The 21,740-nt window shown below is 40.7% G+C and overlaps 1 protein-coding gene across 1 annotated transcript in view; it reads right to left on the bottom strand.

The window, feature by feature from the left end:
* Positions 1 to 3,011: 3,011 nt before the first annotated feature.
* TLCD3B (TLC domain containing 3B) overlaps positions 3,012 to 21,740 on the bottom strand; it is a 538,067-nt gene continuing 519,338 nt past the window's right edge. Inside the window, exon 5 of the mRNA XM_044086293.1 lies at positions 3,012 to 5,476. Within this exon, the coding sequence (XP_043942228.1) occupies positions 5,144 to 5,476 (333 nt within the window). The 3' untranslated portion in view covers positions 3,012 to 5,143. The remainder of the gene's footprint in view (positions 5,477 to 21,740) is intronic.

Raw genomic sequence — 21,740 nt, 5'->3', positions numbered from 1 at the left:
AAAAATTGTCCCTATCTTTGGGCCTTTGTCCCCCTTTTATTTATGGCTTTGTTCAGATTTCTTGCTCTAAGAGGCTGAGAGGTATGATGGTGATGCATGGTAATGCCAGTGCCATCTGTTTTTGTTGTACCATCTGCTGTGTTAGAGAGCAGACACATGTCTACATTAGAGGTGGATTGCAGGGTAGGCAATTGGGTATCTACTATTTTTTTAACATCCAGTGACAAGCTACCTGAGAGGGACTTGGAAATCTCCTTGGTCAAATATCTCTGAATGTGAGCAGTTGTGCAAGGTAATTCAGCAATCTAAGTGCAAAGGTAGATGAAGCATTAGTCTGTTTCCCTAGTCTGTCCCATGCCCTTGACTCTCTGTTAGGGGGATGAACAGAAGAATTCTTGTCAGACAGTTCCTTCTTCATGGCTGCTGCTACTATCATGGAATTTCAGGAGGTTATTTTGTCCAGTGTTTCCTGTCTTTTAGAGCCACTAAAAAATGGCTTTTTGGGCCTGGGTTCTACCATGTCAGGGTCCTTTCATGCCCTCTGTGCCACGAGATGTATAAGGGCATCCAGGGGGGCACCACCCAAGACACAGATGAGCCAGTTCTGAAAGCTTTGAGGAACATGGATTCATCTGAAGAAGTTGGTTTTGGTGGAACAATCTCCCTTCTGCTTCATCAGTTCTAGGATGTCTCTGAAAGTGACATCTTCTAGGTGGGTATGTAGGGGAACCTTCACCTTCATCCAAATCCATGTCTTCAATGACAGACTTAAGACAGGACTCTAAGTGCTTCTGTTTGCACATCAGTTTACTAGGAACTTGCCTCTGGGGTTCTTCTGGAGATAGGTTGGAATCAGACTGGGAACTCAAGTGTCAAGTACCCTTGAAGCTTATAGGTTCTGACTGTCCCTGTCGATCAGAAAGAGAGAAATAAATCACAAAATCCATTGGGAGTTGGAATGGATCTGCACTTGAGGTCTGCACCTGCCTTCTGGTTCCAGCCATAGCCCTTTCAAGAGTCTTAAAAGTCAATGCTGGGATCAGAACCGGGGAAGTGCTCCCCCTATCAAAACACTCAAGAACTGTTGCCAGTCCATTTGAGGTGGTCTCTGAGGATGATCTTAGCCCCAAGCTATTGAATGTCAAGGCCTTGAGAGGACGAAACAGCTCTGAAAAACCTTGGAGGCGACTCTGCTACCAAAAACCCGACAGTGGCACTACAGCTCTGAGACTCATCTCAATCCAAAAGAATCAGGGTAAAGAGAGTAAAGGATGTTGAAATTCCCTGAAAAGTCAGATCCTACTGAGGTGCACTGAAAGGGTTTTGACCTGTGGGAACAGGATCCAAAAGTGAGCTGGTAATGGAGAAAATGGTGACAGGGTCAACGGGCCTGTACCCGGAGTTCCCTTCTGGGACTGTGCCAGGAATACTCCCAAACGGATCTGTGTCCAAGAATTCCCTCATCATACAATTGACATCCATTTCAGTAAGACTTCTGGTGGATCATAAAGACCTCAGTGATGACGTTTTTGATCAGAGTCTGGAAGGACATTTCTCCTGCAAAATAGGTGAATGGAGCTGAGGGCTCATGGTGCCAGTGACAATCTAGCATATGGAGAGGGAGTTTAGACCTGACTTGCTGATGGAGCTTTCTTTCGCGGTGTTTTAGATACCAGACCGAAAGGATCAGTTGGATCTGTGGATATTTTCCTCAATTTTTCATCTCTCTCTTCCTCCAACTTTTTCTCGTCAGATTTTTTTTCTGTAGACTTCTCCTTTTCTCCGTGCTTTTCTTTAAACTTGTCTCTTTCCTTCTTTTCCTTTTTTCTGGCTTACTGCAAGGGGAGGTTGAAGCTAACCTAGATTCAGAAGACATAGCTTGAGAGGAAGATGAAGTCCCTGTCGGAGGGGAAAGCAATCCTTTTAAAATGAGTTTCTGTTTCCTGCTTTCAACAGCCCTAGACCCAATGGCAGCACAAATGTCACACTCAGCCTGACGGTGGACAGCACCTAAACAATACATACAAGGAGAGTGTGGGTCTTCAGGAGGGATTTTGTGTCTGCAAGCTGAGCACTTTTTAAACCCTTGAGGTATTTCTGACATTTTACTACAAACACAATAATGGAAAATTTTACCAAACACACATTTAAGTCTACTTCTAATAGAAATATTAAACTTTCATCCTAACAATTTGAGAAATAATACCAAAGAACTATCTAGAAAACAAACCAAAAGCACTTTACAGCTAACCTGAGACTAACTATGAACTTACAAATACCCTAAAAGTACCTAACAACTATAGACTAAGTTAAGTATCATGAAAGGAAGGAGTCAAACTCTCAGAGATCTTGAACACATTTCTGGATACTTCAGGCAGCAAAACAGATCTGAGGTAGCTTAGAAGGAAAATGAGAATTATGGGTGGGGTGGAGTTAGAACCTCAGATCCAAAGCTCTGGAAGAAGATGCAAACCCAAACACTGAACTGGATGAAGATAGACATAGGATCCATGACTTTCACCAGACAAAAATGAGAAAAAAATATTAAAAGTTAAGCATAGCCTGAGTTATTTGAAGATACAATTAAATTTCACATGTGGCCAAAGAGATATGACATGTCCTATGTTGTGCAGCATTCTGGACAAAGAGGAAAAGCTGTGGTATCCTGTCTAGCTGACTAATCCTGCTGGTCTCAGTGCATGAAGATGGAACTCACAATCTCAAATCATTCCACTTTGGAGAGCGAGAAAACAATGGTGCCTTGCATCATCTATTTTATGTGACAGAATTAAAATTCTGAGCCAAGGTGAAAGAAGCACTGATCACAGAAGTCCTGGGTCATATATGTCTGTTGTACTTGCAGCTGGTGCACTTTGACACGAGTCAAGAAAAACAACTGAAAAATTACAGCAAATTGAAAGATCCCACAAAAGAACAACTGAAATTCAACAAATATGAGGTGTTAAGCACTTACACAAGCAAGCAACAGGACAAAAAAATGGGAGACAAGCCAGAGAAACCATTCTTTTTATATAAGACTATTGCAAGCTGTGATGATGTTACTGTGGAGGTATGACCAGTTGAAAAGTGGCTAGGCTGTTTTAGCTGGGCACTGCTGTCCTATTTTAGTTATAACCTACAGACAGAACTCTCAAAGTCAGGAAGCAAGGTTTGGAAGTCTGCAGCCTAATATGCTGGCCCACCACTCAAGAGGTCAAGTGCAAAGGCACACTGCTTACAAAGACCAATGCTACTGAAGTATAACCTTCCTTAAGTGAACTGACCTCTGAGGTTAGGGCACCCAGGTGATGCCGGTCTAATACCATATAATTTTATTCTCAGTGGCACAACATATTACATGACTACATATAAATCATAAACTGTAACAGTTCGTAGTCCAAATCATGGACTGATATAGCAACTAAAATATGTGACTCCTAAAACCAAAATCTAAGCCTAATGTATTGTCTGAATTATCTTATTGTTGATTTCCTGTGTCAGCACCCAAATATACTTCTGCTCCAATGAAATGAAAAATTACATTTGTTGTTGATCAGCAGATCTGTTGATAGTCTACAAATTTGCAGGTGACACTTTGCTAGTTTCTGTCACTAACCAATAACAGTAATGTAGTAACACATGTCCAGTGACATATCTCTCACATGGATAACATATAGCTTCCAAGTTTCCTATATGCACACAGCTACAAACTTCCATACATATGCGGGTTTCACTTCTGACTGAATGCTTACCATGCAGTTCTTAATCATTATATGTCTCTGTTACCCCAACAGTCATAACTTGAAATGGACAGCCTCTGTCTGGTTTACTTACCTGGTTTACAGAAACGAAAATGAATTATTTACTTCATGCAACCATCCTATGGCACCGTGCTCCCTTAACACATATCTGTAATGTCTCTTGTTACAAAAGTTAAAACACTGACATTGAGCTAGCCTTCACTTTGTTTAAACATCTTAAAATATAAATTAATCAAGAGCTGATGCCTGGGATATGAAAAACTATTTCTATTTCTCAGATTTTTTTTTTCTTCCACATTTTGCATCAACTCTTGCTTTGTTTCAGTGTATTTGTTTCTTTCCATTGTATATTATGATATATTAATATTATTACATTTGCAAATAAACTGACAAGAACAGTAAAAAATTTACACTCAGCAAAGAATAAAAAAAAAAATTTAGTAAATAAATAATTAACTGCATGCAGGATAAGCAGGATGGGAAGGTTTAAGTTAAGAAAGTTACAGTGTGCTGGTGAAACACATTAATCCAGTTCTCCTGATTAGTGAATGCCCCTTTCCTCATCAAATACCCTGCTATAAATAATCTAAAGCTGCAACAACCCCAACTCCATGCTCTACTCCAATTGAAAATATCCTTCAAGCTACAGAAGGAAAACATAACAAATTGGGAAATAGGTCTGTCATACTGACAATAAAGTTCCTTTTTTTAATATATCTAAGGTTAACAAGCTCGGGCTACTTTTAGCCGTGCTTGCTAGTGATAAGAGCTAAATAGTGGGGAAGGCAACATTTCTTTCTTATGCGGTCGCCCTTCCATTCTTAACCACAGACGTGTTTTAAAAAGTCATTCACTGTTAAGTTGTTCTGCAAAGATGTCACAACGTGCAAGGCCACACAGCTCAGATTTAGACATCTATCTTGATGCGACAGAACATTCTTATTCAGCTGCCAATTACTGCCCTGTTCCAACTACCCCAGGGTAAGCCAGTACCATTTTCTTTTGCTTTAAAACAAATCTAAAAGTGACAGTAAATTCATGTCCTGGCTAGAAATGCCTGTCATCCAAAAACATAGTGATGCTGTTTAGACTGAAGGATCTTGATAAGATTCAAAATCATTACAGAGAGAGGTGGTAGGTTGAGGCAGAGGCTTCCATTGTAACTGTGCCTATAGTACAGAAATGGGGGTTCACTTGAAGTCTTAATATTTACCAGTTCGCTAAATACATAAGTCTTTGTAAATAAATTTATACTCTAAGATCAGCCAAGGCCCCCCATGCTACATCTGAAATTACAGTACTCTGTCCTTTTACTGGCAGCTGGACTGGGAGAAGTCATAAAATTTCCCATTAGGCAGCCTGGAAAGGGGGTTATTTCACAATCACTTGATCGATCTTTGGTCCGGAACCTTTGCCATATGACTGTCCATGAAGTGTCCATTCTTAACATGCTCCTCCTTCAGTTTGGGCCGTCGGAAGAGCTTGAATGCGCCTTTGCAGATGAGAAAGAACCAGTAGACTTGTGGGGCCATGAGGATGAAGGAGCCCAGGTTGTATTTCATTGGGATGAAGAACGGGACCTTGTAGAGGGGCAGACCAACATGCTGCCCATATACCCAGTACATATATGGGAACAGGAGAATTCGGCATATGAAAAAGGTAACTAACATCAGGAGCCCATTCACTTTGTGCAACAGAGTGTGCTGCTTCTTGTACTGCAAGGAAAAAAAACAGAACACTTAGTCAGGCAATGCAAACATAGTTACAAATGTGCACTTGAAACTCTCACTGTTAGCATGCTGCAATATTTGAGCTTAATTTAAAGCATTCTTGAATTCCTGTTCATTAACTGCATCATACTCGAAGGCTATGAATCCGATTTCCACTGGTTTAATTTATTGCTCTGTCAGTGCTGCCTTATATCAGAAAAGCAGGATCAAGGAAGGTCCTATGTAATATTATGGGCTACCAAGCTACAAAATCTAGAATATCTGCATCTGCCATTTTATTTTCCCTACATCTATATTTTGCTACTGAACATCAGATTTATTTTCAAATATTTTACAATATAGTAAAGTGCACATGAAAGTAAATATTTAAACAGTAAAATACACCATTACAGCAGGGGTTTGGAGAGATTTTATACTTGCAATGCTATGGCCAAAATATCAGAGATACTGCAAGTCAGAACACAATTGTATACTGGTTATTTTCTTTTTAGATGTTACTCTGCATTACTAAAAATATAACAAAAATAATTCATGGCTGCTTGTTAGTTTTGACACTTTTATTCAACAATGACCCTTCTGTGGATTATGCTACAAATAATTATGGAAAAAAATGGCATCTGGTCTCAAACAGTCTAAGGCATATGAGTACACCATAGTGGTACGTTGTCCTGTTCGATTCTCAACTAAAGCGTCTTCTGTGTGGAGACATGTGTGAATGGGCATACCTTCGTTGAAGGTTGTGCATCAGAGCTGGCAACTCGGCACGTAAAAATCAACTGCCAATCATTAGCGGACCGGAGTTCCGCTGTGGCAACCCCTAACCGGGAAAAAGCCGAAAGACACAACAACAACAACATAGTGGTCTAAAGTTAATGGAAGCACACGTTAAAGCACATGCAAAATGTTATATTTGGTGGACCTCCTGAGACTGCAAAGCTGCAGTTAGCATGAGGCAGAGACTGGTGAAGTTGGCTGTCACCAAGTGCTGCATACTGATAGCTTACAGCACATTGCAAACACTCACTGTTTGGTGTCTGGTAGGAAACAGGAACATAGCAAGCAGAAGTACTCAAAAAAGGGAAGCAGAAATGAACACCTGGTGAAATGGAAAGCAAGGCACATCTTTTTTGTGGGGCAGGCATCTCATTTTATATAAATGAAGAGAGAAGGGATAATGAAAAGGGTGGCAGAGAAACAGGGAGAGGAAAGGTGGCCAGTGGGTTTACATAAACACAAAACAGTTCAGACAAATGGGGATGGATGTGCACAAACTAGTGGGGGGCAGAGGCTGGAGAGAGAAAAGCACATGGTGGATAAATTATGATGGGAAAGAGTGGACAATGCTCAAGGAGAGGGATGTGGCACAATAAGATAGGAAGCCCAGAGGGCTATCAGTGGGATCCATCAGATGGCAGAGATGGGTCAGAGTGTCAGATGTCAAGAGCCTCACCCTACACTGGTAGGGTCCAGATGGCAGCATACATTTGCAATGCACTCTATAAGGGGCATGGTAGAGGCTACCCAGAAGGGCATCACACTATCAACCCCTTCTCCACCACCTGTAACCCAAGCAGCTGGGCCACAGCGGACAATTGAGGTGGGCTACCTGCCTAAAAGAGGTTGGATTCCTCTCCCCATACCTAGCAATGAGCTCACAGTCCTTTCAATCACCATAGCAACATCCACAAGCAGGGCAGGGGTGAGTGGTAGCTGCCTCACCTGCATTGCATTAACATTATCATGAACTGCAGACTGAAGACAAATTGGGGAGGGTGACATAACTGAACTGCCCTACAAATGGTGCAATGAGTGTAGTACAAATCTGTAGGTAAATGCAAACTAATCCCACTGTGATGAAAGTCTCTGTGCCTGCTGTGGCAGCCAGCATGATTGGCCTCTTGCTGTGCCTGTGCTGAAAGACAAAAAGTGTACAACAGTTTTCACATACAGTTATAGGTAAGATACAGGCATTAGTGCAGTACACTCCCACATGTACCTGCAGGATAGCAGAAGCCTTAGAAATGTGTCCACAGCCTTATGATTAAGCCACAGCCTCATACAGGAATGTACAATTGTAGATGCATGGAAATGTGTCCACAGTCTCAAAATAAAGCCACAGCAACACATGTAAGTGCAAGACAGCATATGCCTGTCATAGTGCCCACAGCCTCATTCTGAACAACTATGCAGTACAACACAATATGTAGCAGTGCCATGCCATACAGACAAGCAGAAGACACTGCACTGGTACAGTCCTCAACAGCAGCCCGCCTTGTATATCCTGGTATCTATCAGAGGAAACATCCTTTATTAGGAATGTTACTTCAAAAAAAAGAAAAGAGTTTAAAATTGTAGTTTGAAAAACAATAGCAATGCCAAACACTTACTATAAAATTCAGGGAATTATTGATTAACCTCTGCTTCCCACTGACAGACATCTCCAGGGTGGTGACACTGCAGGTCATCGTATCAGTTCCTGTTTTGCTCACCAGTCCTGTAGATGCCAGTAGCGTCAATCAACAGCAGGTCAATCAAGGCTTCCACATTCATAAATGGACCCACACAGGGTCTCAGCAGCTACTTCCTAGACTGGCTGTGTAGATGAATGAGCATACTAGGCAGGTGCTCACAGTGGGCACTAGCACTGTCAGCCAACACAATGAATATAATGTGAAATAAGCAGCACATGGGCCTTCTCTTTAGTAACTTCCATGTTTGTAAAATCTTAGAGTGTATAAATGTAACTACTGTATGTGTATAATGTGTTTAACTGGAACTAAATATAATGTAATGTAAACAAATGGAGCTTTTTTCCACGGGTATCCAATGAAAATGGGTATTACCCAGTCAGACTTTCCCAGTAAACAAAGACAAATAAATAAATAATAAAATGCTAGCCTTTGATTTATGGTGAGAATGTGATTTCCGAATTATGAACAGTTCAACCTAGTGACACCTTCAAATATGAAACGTATACATTCACACATTATGCAGAAGCCCTCAGGCACAGCATATCAGCAGCATGTAAGAGAAAAATCTGCATGTCACATCACCTGTATACGTCACCAAAATATAGCGATTCAGTGACATATGGCACATACCCTCATCTGACAATTATCACACAAAGTGCTCCATATTTGCAGCTTACGATGACCCACCACTTTAAATGCAAAGCTGCACATCAAAGCAGCAGCACCACCATTTCAGCAAATCAAAGCAAGTTTCTAGCAGCAGAAAAGCAGAATTCATAGCCCTTAGATGTTCTGGAATACTATGATGATATGTATTTTTCAGTTGTGCTGTACATGTGAGCCCCTGCTTTGGGACCGCATGTATATATATATATATCTATATATATATCTATATATATATCTATATATATATATATATATATATATATATATATATATATATATATAGACTAATTTGCACTATGGCCCTTAGCCTCTGCATAATAGATGTAGCTGTATATCTACACTTTAGATGAGGAAAGGACTGCCTATTAATATACTATACTATACTATATGTATAATACAAACATGCATTTTGCATATACTGCATGGCATCTGTAGTTGGATTCCCCATGTGTAACTCCAAATCATAGTCCAGTAGCTTACTGCCATTTGTGACCCTCCAGATACCCCTGCCCATGCTGTCTGTGAAGCCCACCCTTTACCTGTGTACCCCTGTGGGCATTTGTGTGGCAGTGTCCCCAACTGTATGAATTCACGTCTGTCCATAGTACTGGTCTGGATTATCACTTGAGTACTTCACTGTGTGTAACAGCATACCTGTGGCATCTACTGTGTGTCTATCTCTGTACAAACTTTAAATGTGGCAACCCAATATACTGATAGCATATTGTCTTCAACTGAGACTGGCCTACAGGTATGTCTTTTGGTATGTAGGCGTCATCAAGCCCTCAAGATGGGGGTGGACAGCAGAGACTGGACAACTTCAGGCAAGCTGTGAATGACATCTTGTTACAGGTGCCCAGGTTCCATGGACGCCACTTGTTGGGAGCTGCTCACCATCCTCTATGAGACCAAGTCTGCGAGATACCTGTCCATTACATTATTGTGGTAGGGAGGTGGAATCTCACTGACATGAGGGCCAGTAGTGCAGCATCAGTGAGGTTGGCCACTGTAGATGACCTACCTTCTACTACAAACCTAGTTGATGAGGAGTTCCTACTATACCTGCATGGAGATGATGGAGGCACAGGTATCACACCTGAAGAAGTGCATACAGGTTTTGGGAGTGGTCATCCTCACATACCTTAAAGGGAGATATACCCTGGTTAGTAATGATACTGAATATATATACATCAACAGTGCACATGCAGGGTGTAGGCAGGCTACATATACCACTGCATGTTTACCGTAGGTACTTCAGGTGTGAAGGCACACAGGAGTGTTAGCAGAAGTATATTTCTCTTCAACAGCTGCATATTTTCTACCACTGTCTATGTGTACAACACAGGGTACCACATGTAGCACCCTGTGCTGTACATAGAATAGGGTGCCACATGTTGCATGGGCCTTCAGATTCACTCAGATCCCCCCTGTGATTAACAGCAACATCACTGTACTCTCTGTAGCTGCAACAGCAGGGGAGCATACTACATTGAATGTGTGTATGCCCACTGTGTGGTAACCTGGCAGGGGGTACTGGCAAAGTGACTTGTCACAGCCAGCCTAAGATATATAGCAGACAATAGCATCAATCAGCAGATATCAGGGTTATCTTCCAGACACAGTACTCTAAAACTTGTGCTGACACAGACATAACTGATGTGAAGTGATCACTCTTCACACCAGTCATTTCTGTGTCAGCCATCACTGACAATGCCTTGGTGAGGCCATGGATTCCAGAGATAATGTCATGCTTGGTCTACTAAACTAGCACACATTGTTGCCATATACACTTCCATGTAAAGGATAGCAAGTGCCAACTTCTTTACCCTGTCCAGTAATGATGTCTGTCATGGGAAGGGTGCATAAAGATGGTGGTTGCATTGGGAGGTCATTGTAGGGTACACAGTCTGCTCCTGCAATTCCAGTATTTCACTCCTCCACATTACATCATGGACTGAGACAAGTGACAGCCTCCACAGAAGTATACATCATCAGCAGACTCTATACATCTCTTCCCCAAAGCACAGTGACATCTCTAACACAGGAGACCTCTATTCTGTCATATCAATTCAGCACAGTGGCCTCACATCAAAGTCACAGTCACAAAAACACCACTCCCTGCCTGTCACCAGGGGACACTGTCTACGACATATAGTACCCCTTGCCATAAGACCCCCCCACGTTCAGTGAAATGTGCTCCCACCCAGACTGAAAAATCAGCCATTGTCTCATTGTGTCCCTTGGTACCTGTGCAAATATTGATGATGATGATTACAACCCATTCAACTGTCCCTCCCATGTGATGTATTGGACACATGTGAGTCAGCCATACATTGACCAGCATAGCCTTTTTCTGGATGGTGTTACCCTGCAGTTTGGCCATGCACTGTAACTTTCACACCTGAAACATAGTGGGACCATGTGAGGGTATGTGACATCTACATGCTGTGTTTGGAGCTATATATGTCTGATTACCATAGTGCCTGTGCAAGCTAAACAGGTTGCCCTGTAGAAGTTCACTATGCAGGAAGTGGTGACATAAATGACTTATACACCAGATGCTGAAATCATGGGCACTGCCACGGAGATATGCAAACACACTGGTTATCAGCCTCTACACTGAGCACTACCTGACAGCTGGTAGGATGCTAAACCTTCCTACTGACATACTGCATTTTGCAGAAACCTTGTGGGACCTTTATTGCCACATGCATGCAAACTGTAGCATCCAGTACTTTACGGAGGCAGGTGATGTCACAGAAAACAAGTATTGCAGTGGCTCTTTTCTCTAGTGTGTTGGTGAAAAGAAATGCTCATCCACATGTGGAAATAATGTATCAAGAAACATACTGAGTATTCTGCAAGCTGACATCTATGATATCTTCAGTATTCCCTGTATGGCCCTGGAAAGTCTTTGTAGCTGGTATAGTTATTGTTACCCATACCTTAGTGTACCTTAGTGTCCACCAATATGGGAGGTCCATGTATTCCTCTCAGTCCCCTTTGTGGGCAGTATATGATAGCCAACACATGTTATTATCTCTGTCAGTTTGAAAACTGTCTCTCATCTGCTGGTTACTTAGCTGGTGGCGATCCACGTGTTATCAGTACTGTTTTAGCTTGAGCTGCCTGCCCCTGAGTTGCACCTCCAACTGAGAGGTAACAGTGTTAAGGACCACTTCATGATCATTGCCACTGCTCCTAGTAACTTTGTTTGTTGCAACTTCACAGATTCCTGCATTCTTTTTGCTCTTACAGTGACCAGCTACCTGTTAGATGCCTAGTGCATCCTATGACTATGAATCCAGTTAGCTTTCAGAGGTGTTCACTTGTGTCTCAATATACACATACTGCATGCTTTAATTAAGCAATAACCCATGCCTGGGTGTGGGTAATGCTGGATTTACCCACGGTTGGTGTGTTTTGGTCACGAGGGCAAAGCCCGAGTGACCAAACAAAGACAACCGTGGGTAAATCCAGCATTACCCACACCCAGGCATAGGTTATTGCTATTGTACAATGACATTATTTAAGAAAAAATACTTACTTACTTATCTTAAATAATGTCTTTGTATAACTGCGCCGTTCTGTCCTTCTGCCGCTGGACAGCTCCGCTTTGCCATTGCTGATGTACTGCGCATGCATTTGGAACTTGTGTTCCCACGCATAGCCAGTACATCAGTGCTCGGGAAAGTACGCAATGGAGAAAAGAAGATCTCCGTTGCTCCGTTTTTTTGTAATTTCATTCTTTTATATCGGTTTGTGAAAATACAAGGGAAATCAGGTATGTGTATTTAATTTTAAATACCGTACCTGATTTTCCTTCGATTTTCTTCATGCTGTCTTTCTCGTATGTGCAGTGTTGGGACTACTGCTTTATTATTTTTTTAATAATAAAAAAAATAATTAAACTTGGACAATATACCAGCGGAAAAAAAGTCCGGGCGACCGGACCTTTTCTTTTGGTATATTGTCAGATTTACAATGGGCATGCTGGCCAATCAGCCTTCACGTTTTGGAATAGTAATGGCCAGTCATTGTATAATTTACATGTTACTATATCATCATTTGAATAGTCCTATCACAGCATTGTTTCCCTTACTGCTCAGCAGTGCTAGCCAGTACCATGAATAACCGGATCCCCTACACTTCACCGACACGCCACAACGCCGACACACAAATCACCGACACCAAAAGACCGACAACACAGATGACCGACAAGGTGAGAACCCGACGGACTCGGTAAGTGTGCAATAGAGTGAGGGATTTAGTGTTAGGGAGCGGACAGGTAAGTGTGCGATGGTGACGGACTATATGTTTAAGGGTGGGTTAAGTGAGTTAGGGTTAGGGTGCAGGTAGGGTGTGTGTGCGATAGTGACGGACTGTAGGTTTAGGGGTGGGTTAAGTGAGTTAGGGTTAGGGTGCGGGTAGGGTAAGTGTGCGGTTGTGTCGGACCTTAGGGTTAGGGTTTGGGTTAAGGTTAGTGCATGTATGGTTGTGTGTATTGTCGGTATTGTGTGTTGTCGGTCTTTTGGTGTCGGTGATTTGTGTGTCGGCGTTGTGGCGTGTCGGTGAAGTGTAGGGGATCTGAATAACCACATGTCTGTGCGTGATAATTTCCCACTAAACAGCACATCTCATGCTATGCTAGTCAACTACAAATACCAGCCTTATAAGGCTTTTAAAAAGTTTGAGATGACATTTGTTGTGGAAGGGCAAATGCCCCACTGCCCCTTACTTTATTCCATGTTATAGTCATCCATGGCACTGTTCTACCTCCAAACAAGAGCAATGTCCTGACTGTGACAACTTCAGTTGATGAATCTGTCATTCAGCAAATTGTACATTTTTTTTCATTGGTCCATCACAAAGCTGTCTGACTGCTGCCATACCTCATCTGGTCTTGCTGTGGGAAGGAAAACTAGATAGTAACTAGTGGATTTTCAGCCTGGGAAAAGAGTGGAACACATAAATGAGTCACCAGCAGCTTACTTAGACAAAACTGAATTTTTACACGGATAACCAGTTTTCTAATATTCTGCTCTCATCTTGATGCATTGTCCGGAAGTGACATTAAAGATCCTATGTGCTGGAAATGCACTTGTTTACAAATTTTGTTTCTGTGATGGAGACAAAGCCTTTTGTGTTCTTGAAATGTGTGTGTTCTTCCATATGTTTTCAATTTGCAGCAATGTAGTGTGGTATGCTTATTGTATTTCAAAGGGAAGCTTAACTAATGTAAACCTAGTGTAATACCCACAGTAAACAAAGCCACAAAGCATAAATGGAATGACACAACTTTCTAATGGTTTTGTTCCCTGTCTCCGACTGGATGTCATCTGCTGATTACTGTTTTATCTATGTCATCTACAAATCAGCCTTCTCCCTCTTCTGAATTCATACAGAGACTTGCTCAGTCACAGACTACCTAATCACTATGTAGTTTCTGTCCAGCAATCTGTTCCACCTATATGACTACAGATACAATTTCACCTCTAGTGTTAGAGCAGCAGCTAAACTTCCACTTGCCTACATTGTACTGCGGATACTGTTCATTGAAAAATAGATGTGTGAGCCCTGCAGTTAAGATGGCTTACCTCTTTTTTAAAGAGGAAGTTAAGCCAGAGCATTCATCCTTGCCCTGGCTCAGTAATCATCCATTTACTTCTAACCAATGCTTTAGGTTCCCACAAGATAACTTCTGGGAAAATGTGAAAGCTCTGATAATTACCCATGGTAACAACAGAAGACCAGGTAACAAAAAGCCTAACAGGCAGTCCTGGTTTTGCCCATGAATTGCCTTATGTCATGGCCATTACAGGAAAGTACAGTTGAGTGAGTACTGACCTTAACAGTAAGTCTTCAAGAGACAAATATTGCAACATTTAATAATACCATATGGGTATTCTTACCTTCCTTAATCCCTGTGTCTTTGTACATTTACCTAGCAGTGCCTCTAGGTAGGATCTATGAAAGGAAGTTTCCAGAATTGTCATTCTGAAAGATTTCGTATTTACAGAAGTGTACTAGTTTAACAGGTCTAGAACCAGTCTTGAAGTTTTGCTATTTCTTGGCACTAGAAATAGTCTGGAAAAATTGCTGTGACCTCTATGGTGCAAAAGTACTGTCTGTACTGCCTCATTTCATAAGCAGTGAAGCATTACCTGCAAGTCTTGCACTTGATAAGGAGGTGTTTGTGGTACCAACTGTGTTTGTGCTGCTTAAGGAAATTCTGTTGTACAACCTTGTGGAATTTCAGAGATATTATTAGGCTTGGTAAAGGATTACTACAGACTACATTTGTTTGCAGTAATCCTTTACCAAGCCTAATGATAGCTCTGAAATTTGCCTCCCGGAAGTACTAGAACAATAAAAGGGGTAATGGGGGGGGGGGTAGCAATAATTTCTGTCTTACTTGTATTTGATGTGCAACAACAGAAAACAGCATCCACTGAATTCCAATGCAATTTGATATAAACCTCCACATATCCTTACTTTCTTACTTTCAGATCCATTCAGAGAATATCATATCACATTTTCAACACTGTAGATCAACTAATGGAACAGATTTTAAACATTTTAAAACGTAATTAAAATTTTAGTTAGGAAATGTGACTGGAGGTTCCTCCTAGCTCTCCTATGCATTAATTCTAAATAATAAAGACAGATCAAGTGAAGATCTCCAATTCACCAGTTTGTAACACTAGGTCATCCTTTGCATTCAATCTTTCTATTTTCAAACATTTTACACTATTGTTTACTTCTTAAACTTTTATTCTACATTCTTTGAATCTCTTTCAATAAACCTTTTACTACTCTAATTTTAGGGGGGTTTACCATTTTCCCTTTCTGTGTGATTACCTTCTTAGCAAAAGTTATAACAAAGAGTATCACCAATTCTGCTGGAGGAAATCTACATCTAGGTAGTAACTAATTAAAAACAAAGCTTTGGTCAGTGTCATTCCTCTATCTAGCATCTGTCTTATCAATTCGTGTAATTGCTGCATAAATCAAATCTAACTCCCTACATTCCTAGTACGTCTCCAAGGTGCTCTTCCACTAATCTTACATCTTCAACAACTCTCTGTGTTTATTGCATGCATGCAGTATAATTTCTCTTGAATATAAAAGTATTTATGCAAGCATTTCCATGCAAAAATCCTAAACTTTTCTGCACAGCTGACTGTAACCTTTCCTAAATGCATAGCTCCACTAGTACAAGGGTCTTCATTTAGGTGAATTCTGACTTTTTAGCCATAGTAGCACTGTAAAAGCCCTGCCCATTCCAACTTTAAGTCCTCTCTTAAATCATATTTTTTGTAATCCTCCACTCCAATCATTCTGTACCTTTTCTTAAATGATCCCAGAACTTAATGTTTGCTCATCTTTAATGTCAGTTTGTACAAACGTCACTGCACTTCCCCCTTGAGGTTCTCATGCCATCTGGGAGCACATAATTTTTCCATGAGCTCATATATGCGTGTTTCTTAAGGAGCTTTTTATTGTCAGTTGTATAGCTTTGAAGAGTTCTTGGCTATTTCAATGGGCTTTCATGCCAGACTAAATTTCCAGAACAACATTTCTGTGTTGGAGATCAAAATATTCAAGAGCAATATCCTTTCATTTTGCCTGATATTTCTCATCTGCAACAGACTACAATTCTTCATCTGTACTAACTCATAATAGTTTTGCAGATCCAGGAGTCCAAATCATCATAATTCTTAACCATTACTACTTTATCCCAGGAAATCCTTGGTTTCTTACTATCTCAAATAAAGTTAATTAATGAATTCTTTACTGCCTTCAAAAACTTTTGGGTGGACACCAAGGGAATGCTTAAAAAGTGTACAAATACTGGGGGAAAAAAGGATGACCAGTAATTAGGGGATTAAGATTACAAGTGTCTTTGCTATTAGTGGCGTACATATTTTATAATCAAATTTAAAATTAGTATTATTCTATATGAAGTAGGATATCCCTTTTTCGTTTTTTGAAAAATTATTACCATAACTTCTTGCTTTCACAAGTCAGGGACCTGTCCCATGCTCAAGATCTCATTATACAACATGATTAAGGTCTATGACAACACATCTCCTGCTTCTTTCTTCCATATCTCCACTGGGAAGCCACCTAATTCTGGAGTCTTACCATGTGACTGGCTATACAGCACTTCGTTTAACTCATGAATAATAAGTGGCATCATTAATCCACCTGCTTATGCCTGCATCAACCTTGGAAGGTTCATACTGTTCATAATGTCCTCCTAAGGTATGAATTAATTTGTATCCTATACACAGAGGCAAGCACTTTTTAAATTCCTCTAATTTATTATTTTTGGTCATAAATTTTATCCATTTGATTGCCACTGTATAACATGTCTATTGTCAGCTTGGCCTTCTGTTGCCTCAGTTTAATTCTCAGAATGTGCTGCTACCTTGGTGAAGCTTAAAAAATTCTTAGTGCTAGAGACATAAAACTTATTTTGTCCATTAGCTTCATTGATTGCTATTTTAACTTATCAAGGGTAGATATATCCATATCCACTTCCTGTTTTTGTTTGATTTTAAAGTCATTTAATCTCTGCCAGTTTCCAGTCTTATTTTTATATATCGTTTGATTTCTTCCACAAATCTATGCCTCAACTAGTCCCACTTTGACATTAAATCCTTACCACTTTTCCTAAACAGAGAGTTTGCCTTTCAAAATTTCCCACACCCAGTTCCCAAATGTCACTTGCTGTAAACAGTAACCAGGCAATCTGCAGTGTTTGTTTAGTCTAGAGATACCAGAGTTACAAAGCATCATACAACAGCAATGCAGTCATAACTTCAAACTTGTCTACCAGCAATGAATCTTGCATCGATATATAACTGGCATCCAATCTTACTGCTGTACTAGTTTTACCTGAACCATCAGTGCATTTTGACAATGCTTTTTTTACAGCAGCTACATCTTTTAGCATACCTCTCAACTGTCCAGATTTTCACAGAATGTCCAGATTTTACTTCATATGTTGGTCTGTTTCTCATAAAGATCAGTGGTTTTCTGGCAAATCACTGGGATTATCTGAGGATTAAAGTCACTAAATAATGACATACATTGAAGTTTCAAACTTCATATTCTTCAGAAAAATGCATTTTAAGACAAATCCTGTTATTTTATCAACTTTCTAAGTTTATAAGAGCAAAATTTTAAAATATGTCCCTATTTTGGGCCTTTGTCCACCTATTATGTCAGCCTCTGTCCAGAGTTCCTGTGCTAAGAGGTTGAGAGGTATGTCTTAGTCATACACTTAGAAATCTGTCCATATATTTGCCAACTCTTCTAACTTTTTCCTAAAGACCTTTGCTAACGTCATTACTTGATGTTGTCACATTTCAGTCCCCTAGGCAAATCAGCACACCCTCATGAAAAATGTGTGTGTGTGGGGGGGGGGGGGTAGAGGAGATAGATTGCACAAATGGTTAGTTTAGTCCCTAAGTGACTGCCCTTGACAGCTGCATATTCCCCTTCCACTTCTGCCACTTCATCGTGAATGTTAATTGGACATCCATATGCAATCAATAATCAATCAATAATGCCACACCCTTCACCTGCCTTGCTCTATTGATGAGAATAAAAAGTTACATACTCACTATAAAGTTCCATTTGTGTTGTCCATTTTCATTCTTCCTCAACTGTTGGGTTTAGCTCCGATTTTCGGCCTCTTCTTCCACATCACAGAATGCTGAAACTCTCGAGCTCCTCCCTTTATTCATAAAGCCCTAGTCACCTTACACACCTCAGATCTTTTTGCTGCCCATAGACTTATAGAGTAGTAAAGAATCAGAAAATAACAGAATCTGGGACTCAAGCAAAGGAAAAGTGGTTCCTACAATATCCTTTGATCTTTCCAGGAGTAAAGCAAAAGAGGGGGTAGGTAGGAGGGACGTTGAGGAAGAATGAAAATGGACAACACAGATGGAACATTAAGGTGAGTACATAACTTATTATCTGACGTTGTCATTTTCATCCATTCAACTTTTGGGACACAGTCCCCAGCTATCTACATCCTGGGAGGTCTCTAAGGAAGGATATTCCTGAGCACAGCTGAGCCAAAGGCAGCTCTTCTCCTAGAGACCAGATCCAATTTGTAATAAGCAATAAAGGTATGAGGATTAGCCAAAGTTACAGCTGCATAAATATCATCCAAGGAAGTTATAGACAAAAAGGCTGAAGAAGTTGTCATAGACCTGGTGGAATGAGCTTTTGCTGGTTTTGGTAAAGGCAAATACACTTTTTCATAAAAAAAGGTAATACAATCAGTCAACCATTTGGCTAAAGTCACTTTAGAAACTGGCTTGTTTAATTTTAATTCAGAAAACAAAACAAATAATTGTTTGGATTTCCTCAAATCTTTGGCTCTGTAAAGGTAAAAATGTAACTGTGACCATCCAACAGGTATAACATATATTCGACTTTGCTTGAGAAATTTGGAAACAAAACTGGAAGGTTGATAACCTGATTGGTATTAGATTCTGACACCATCTCAGACATAAAGGAAGGATTGGTTCATAGAAATACTCTCCCCTTGTGACAAATTAAATAAGGAGGTTTAGGAGAAAGAGCCTGAATTTCAGACACTCTTCTGGCTGAAGTAATAGGAACTAAAAAATTAGTCTTCCAGGTCAAAAAGTTTAGTTCAGACTTGGCTGATGGTTCAAAGGGGAGTTGGGTTAAGGCCTAAAGAACAAAATTTAAATCCCAAGGAGGGGTAGGATCCTTTAGGGAAGGTTTAAGTGAATATGTTCCTCTTAGAAAGGCTTTGCAAAGCTTGGAAGAAGCTAAGATTAAACTGTTTACTCCTATATGAAAGTTAGAAATGGCTGCTAATTGTACTCTGACAGTTGAGGAGCTAGCCCCTTCATTGAAAATTGTAGCTAAAAAATCAAGAACCTTAGAAATCAGTGCTGAAAAGGATCTAAATTATTTTTTTGTGCCGAAAAAAAGAAATATTTTCCATTTGCTTTTGTAAACTTTTCTAGTGGAAGCTTTGTGGGATGATAACAGAATATGATGGATGGGGAGGAGAGCCTGGGCTGTCTAACAGTCAACAGAACTGGAGAAACCATGCAGTTAACTTGAGGCCTGAAATGTCTGAATGAGTCATGTCTGTTGGGTGAGACAGCAGGCCTGGAGTGGGATCCAGAATCCTGGGTGAATGTAGAAAATGAGGCCAAAGGAAGGGAAAACAGATCTGACAAGGCCAGTATGGTGCAATGAGGATAACTGTGCTCTTCAACCGAGATGCTTTTTGTAAAACATTTGGGTATTAGGGATAACTGTCGGTAACAGTAAAGGAGACTGGAGGGTCAAACATGAAGCACAGTGTCCCTCGGGGACTCCCCCACTGGGGGGGATCAGGGCAAAGAACCTGCTACACTTGTTGTTGAGAGGAGATGCAAAGAGAATGAAGCATGGTTAATCCCACTGATGGAAAATCCACTCAGCCATCTTCATGTTGAGAGACCACTCATGAGGCATTAGAATAGACCTGCTCAGCTTGTCTGCAATTACATTGGGCTTCCTCAGAATGTCCATCGCTATCAGAAAATGATTGGATGAGATTGCCCATTGCCATACTCTTATAGCTTCTCGACAAAGGGGTAACATCTGGTTCCTCCTTGCTTATTGATATACCAGACCTGGTTGGAAGAGTGTCTTGAAAGGCCTGCAATGCTAGGAGGATGGGTCTCATCTCCAGGACATTGATATGCATGTTGGCCTCTTTGGGGGACCATATGCCTTGGACAATACTTCCAAAGAATTGTCCCCCATACCCAATCTGAGAGGCATCCATGGTCACTGTGGCCTTGGGTTGAGAGAAAACAAAGGGGTGGCCTTCTTTTATTTAATTGAGATGGATCCACCACAGAAGATAATTTCTGCAGTCTTACATTATTTTGACTTGACTGGATAAAGATTGATGGAGTCTACACCATTGAGTTGCGAGTGTCCATTGAAGGATTCTCATATAGTACCTTGTCAGCAGAACCAGAGTGATTGCTGCTGTCATGGATCCCAATGCTTGGAGTATCAAACAAGATGAAAGAAAAGAGCTTTGAATGATCTTTTTGACTTAGAGATGGACTGTATGAATCATGGATAGAAGGAGATAAACTATTTGAGTGATAGTATTGAAAACAGCACAGATGAATTGCAAAATGTGAGATGTGAGTTGAGATGTGTTGTAATTAACAGAAATCCCCAGATCACAGCAGAACTGGAGTAAATAGTCCCATCTTTGAATTTGTTGGTACCTGGTCAGAGCAGTTAGGAGCCAGTCATCCAGATATGAAAACACTTAGAATCCCTGTAGTTTCAACTACTACAACTACTGCCATACACTTTGTAAACATCCTGGGGGCTGTGGTGAGACCAAAGGGCAGTGTTATGAACTGGTAATGACTGGCTCCCAGCTGGAGCCATAGATATCTCCTGGATTATATGTTCATTTTTATGTGATAGTACTCATCTTGAAGATCTACTGAGCACATCCAGTCATCTTTGTGCAGAAAGGACATAATGGACTGAAAAATGACAATCAGAATTTTGCATACTGAACTGATCAATTTAGTTTGCTGAGATCCAAGACTGGTCTTCAGTACCCTGTCTTTTTTCTTGGAAGGGACCTTGGAATTTTTTGAACCACATTTTCCATCTTCCTTCGTTGGTTCCTAGGAAAGGTCCATTGAGGGGGTCAAAAATGTACACCCATAGCAGACAGGGGTTACCTTCCTGCTCACACCAATAGAGCATGTCTTTTATTTTGGGGCCAAATAAGCAGGTTCTGTCAAAGGAGGTGCTGAAAAAGAAGATTTGAAGGGTTCTGCAAAGTCACATAAGCATATCCAGGCATGTCTTCTGATGGAAATGCCTGAACCCACCACCCATGAGGTACCTTCAGCCATGTGGAAAATGAGCCTCATGGACAAATTTGAAATAGATTGTAGGGTACCCAGCTGTGAGGAAATAGTGCTCTCATCCTCAGAGGATATGGTCCCAGAGAGGCTCACACCTACAGATCATGTCTTTTATTTTGGGGGCAAATAAGCTAGTTCTGTCAAAGGAGG

This window comes from Protopterus annectens, chromosome 10.part0, assembly GCF_019279795.1.
Source record: "Protopterus annectens isolate FY-2018-M chromosome 10.part0, PAN1.0, whole genome shotgun sequence".
Classification (NCBI taxonomy): domain Eukaryota; kingdom Metazoa; phylum Chordata; order Ceratodontiformes; family Protopteridae; genus Protopterus; species Protopterus annectens.
The sequence above is the reverse complement of the archived record's forward strand: the minus strand, read 5'-3'. Positions and strand labels throughout refer to the sequence as shown.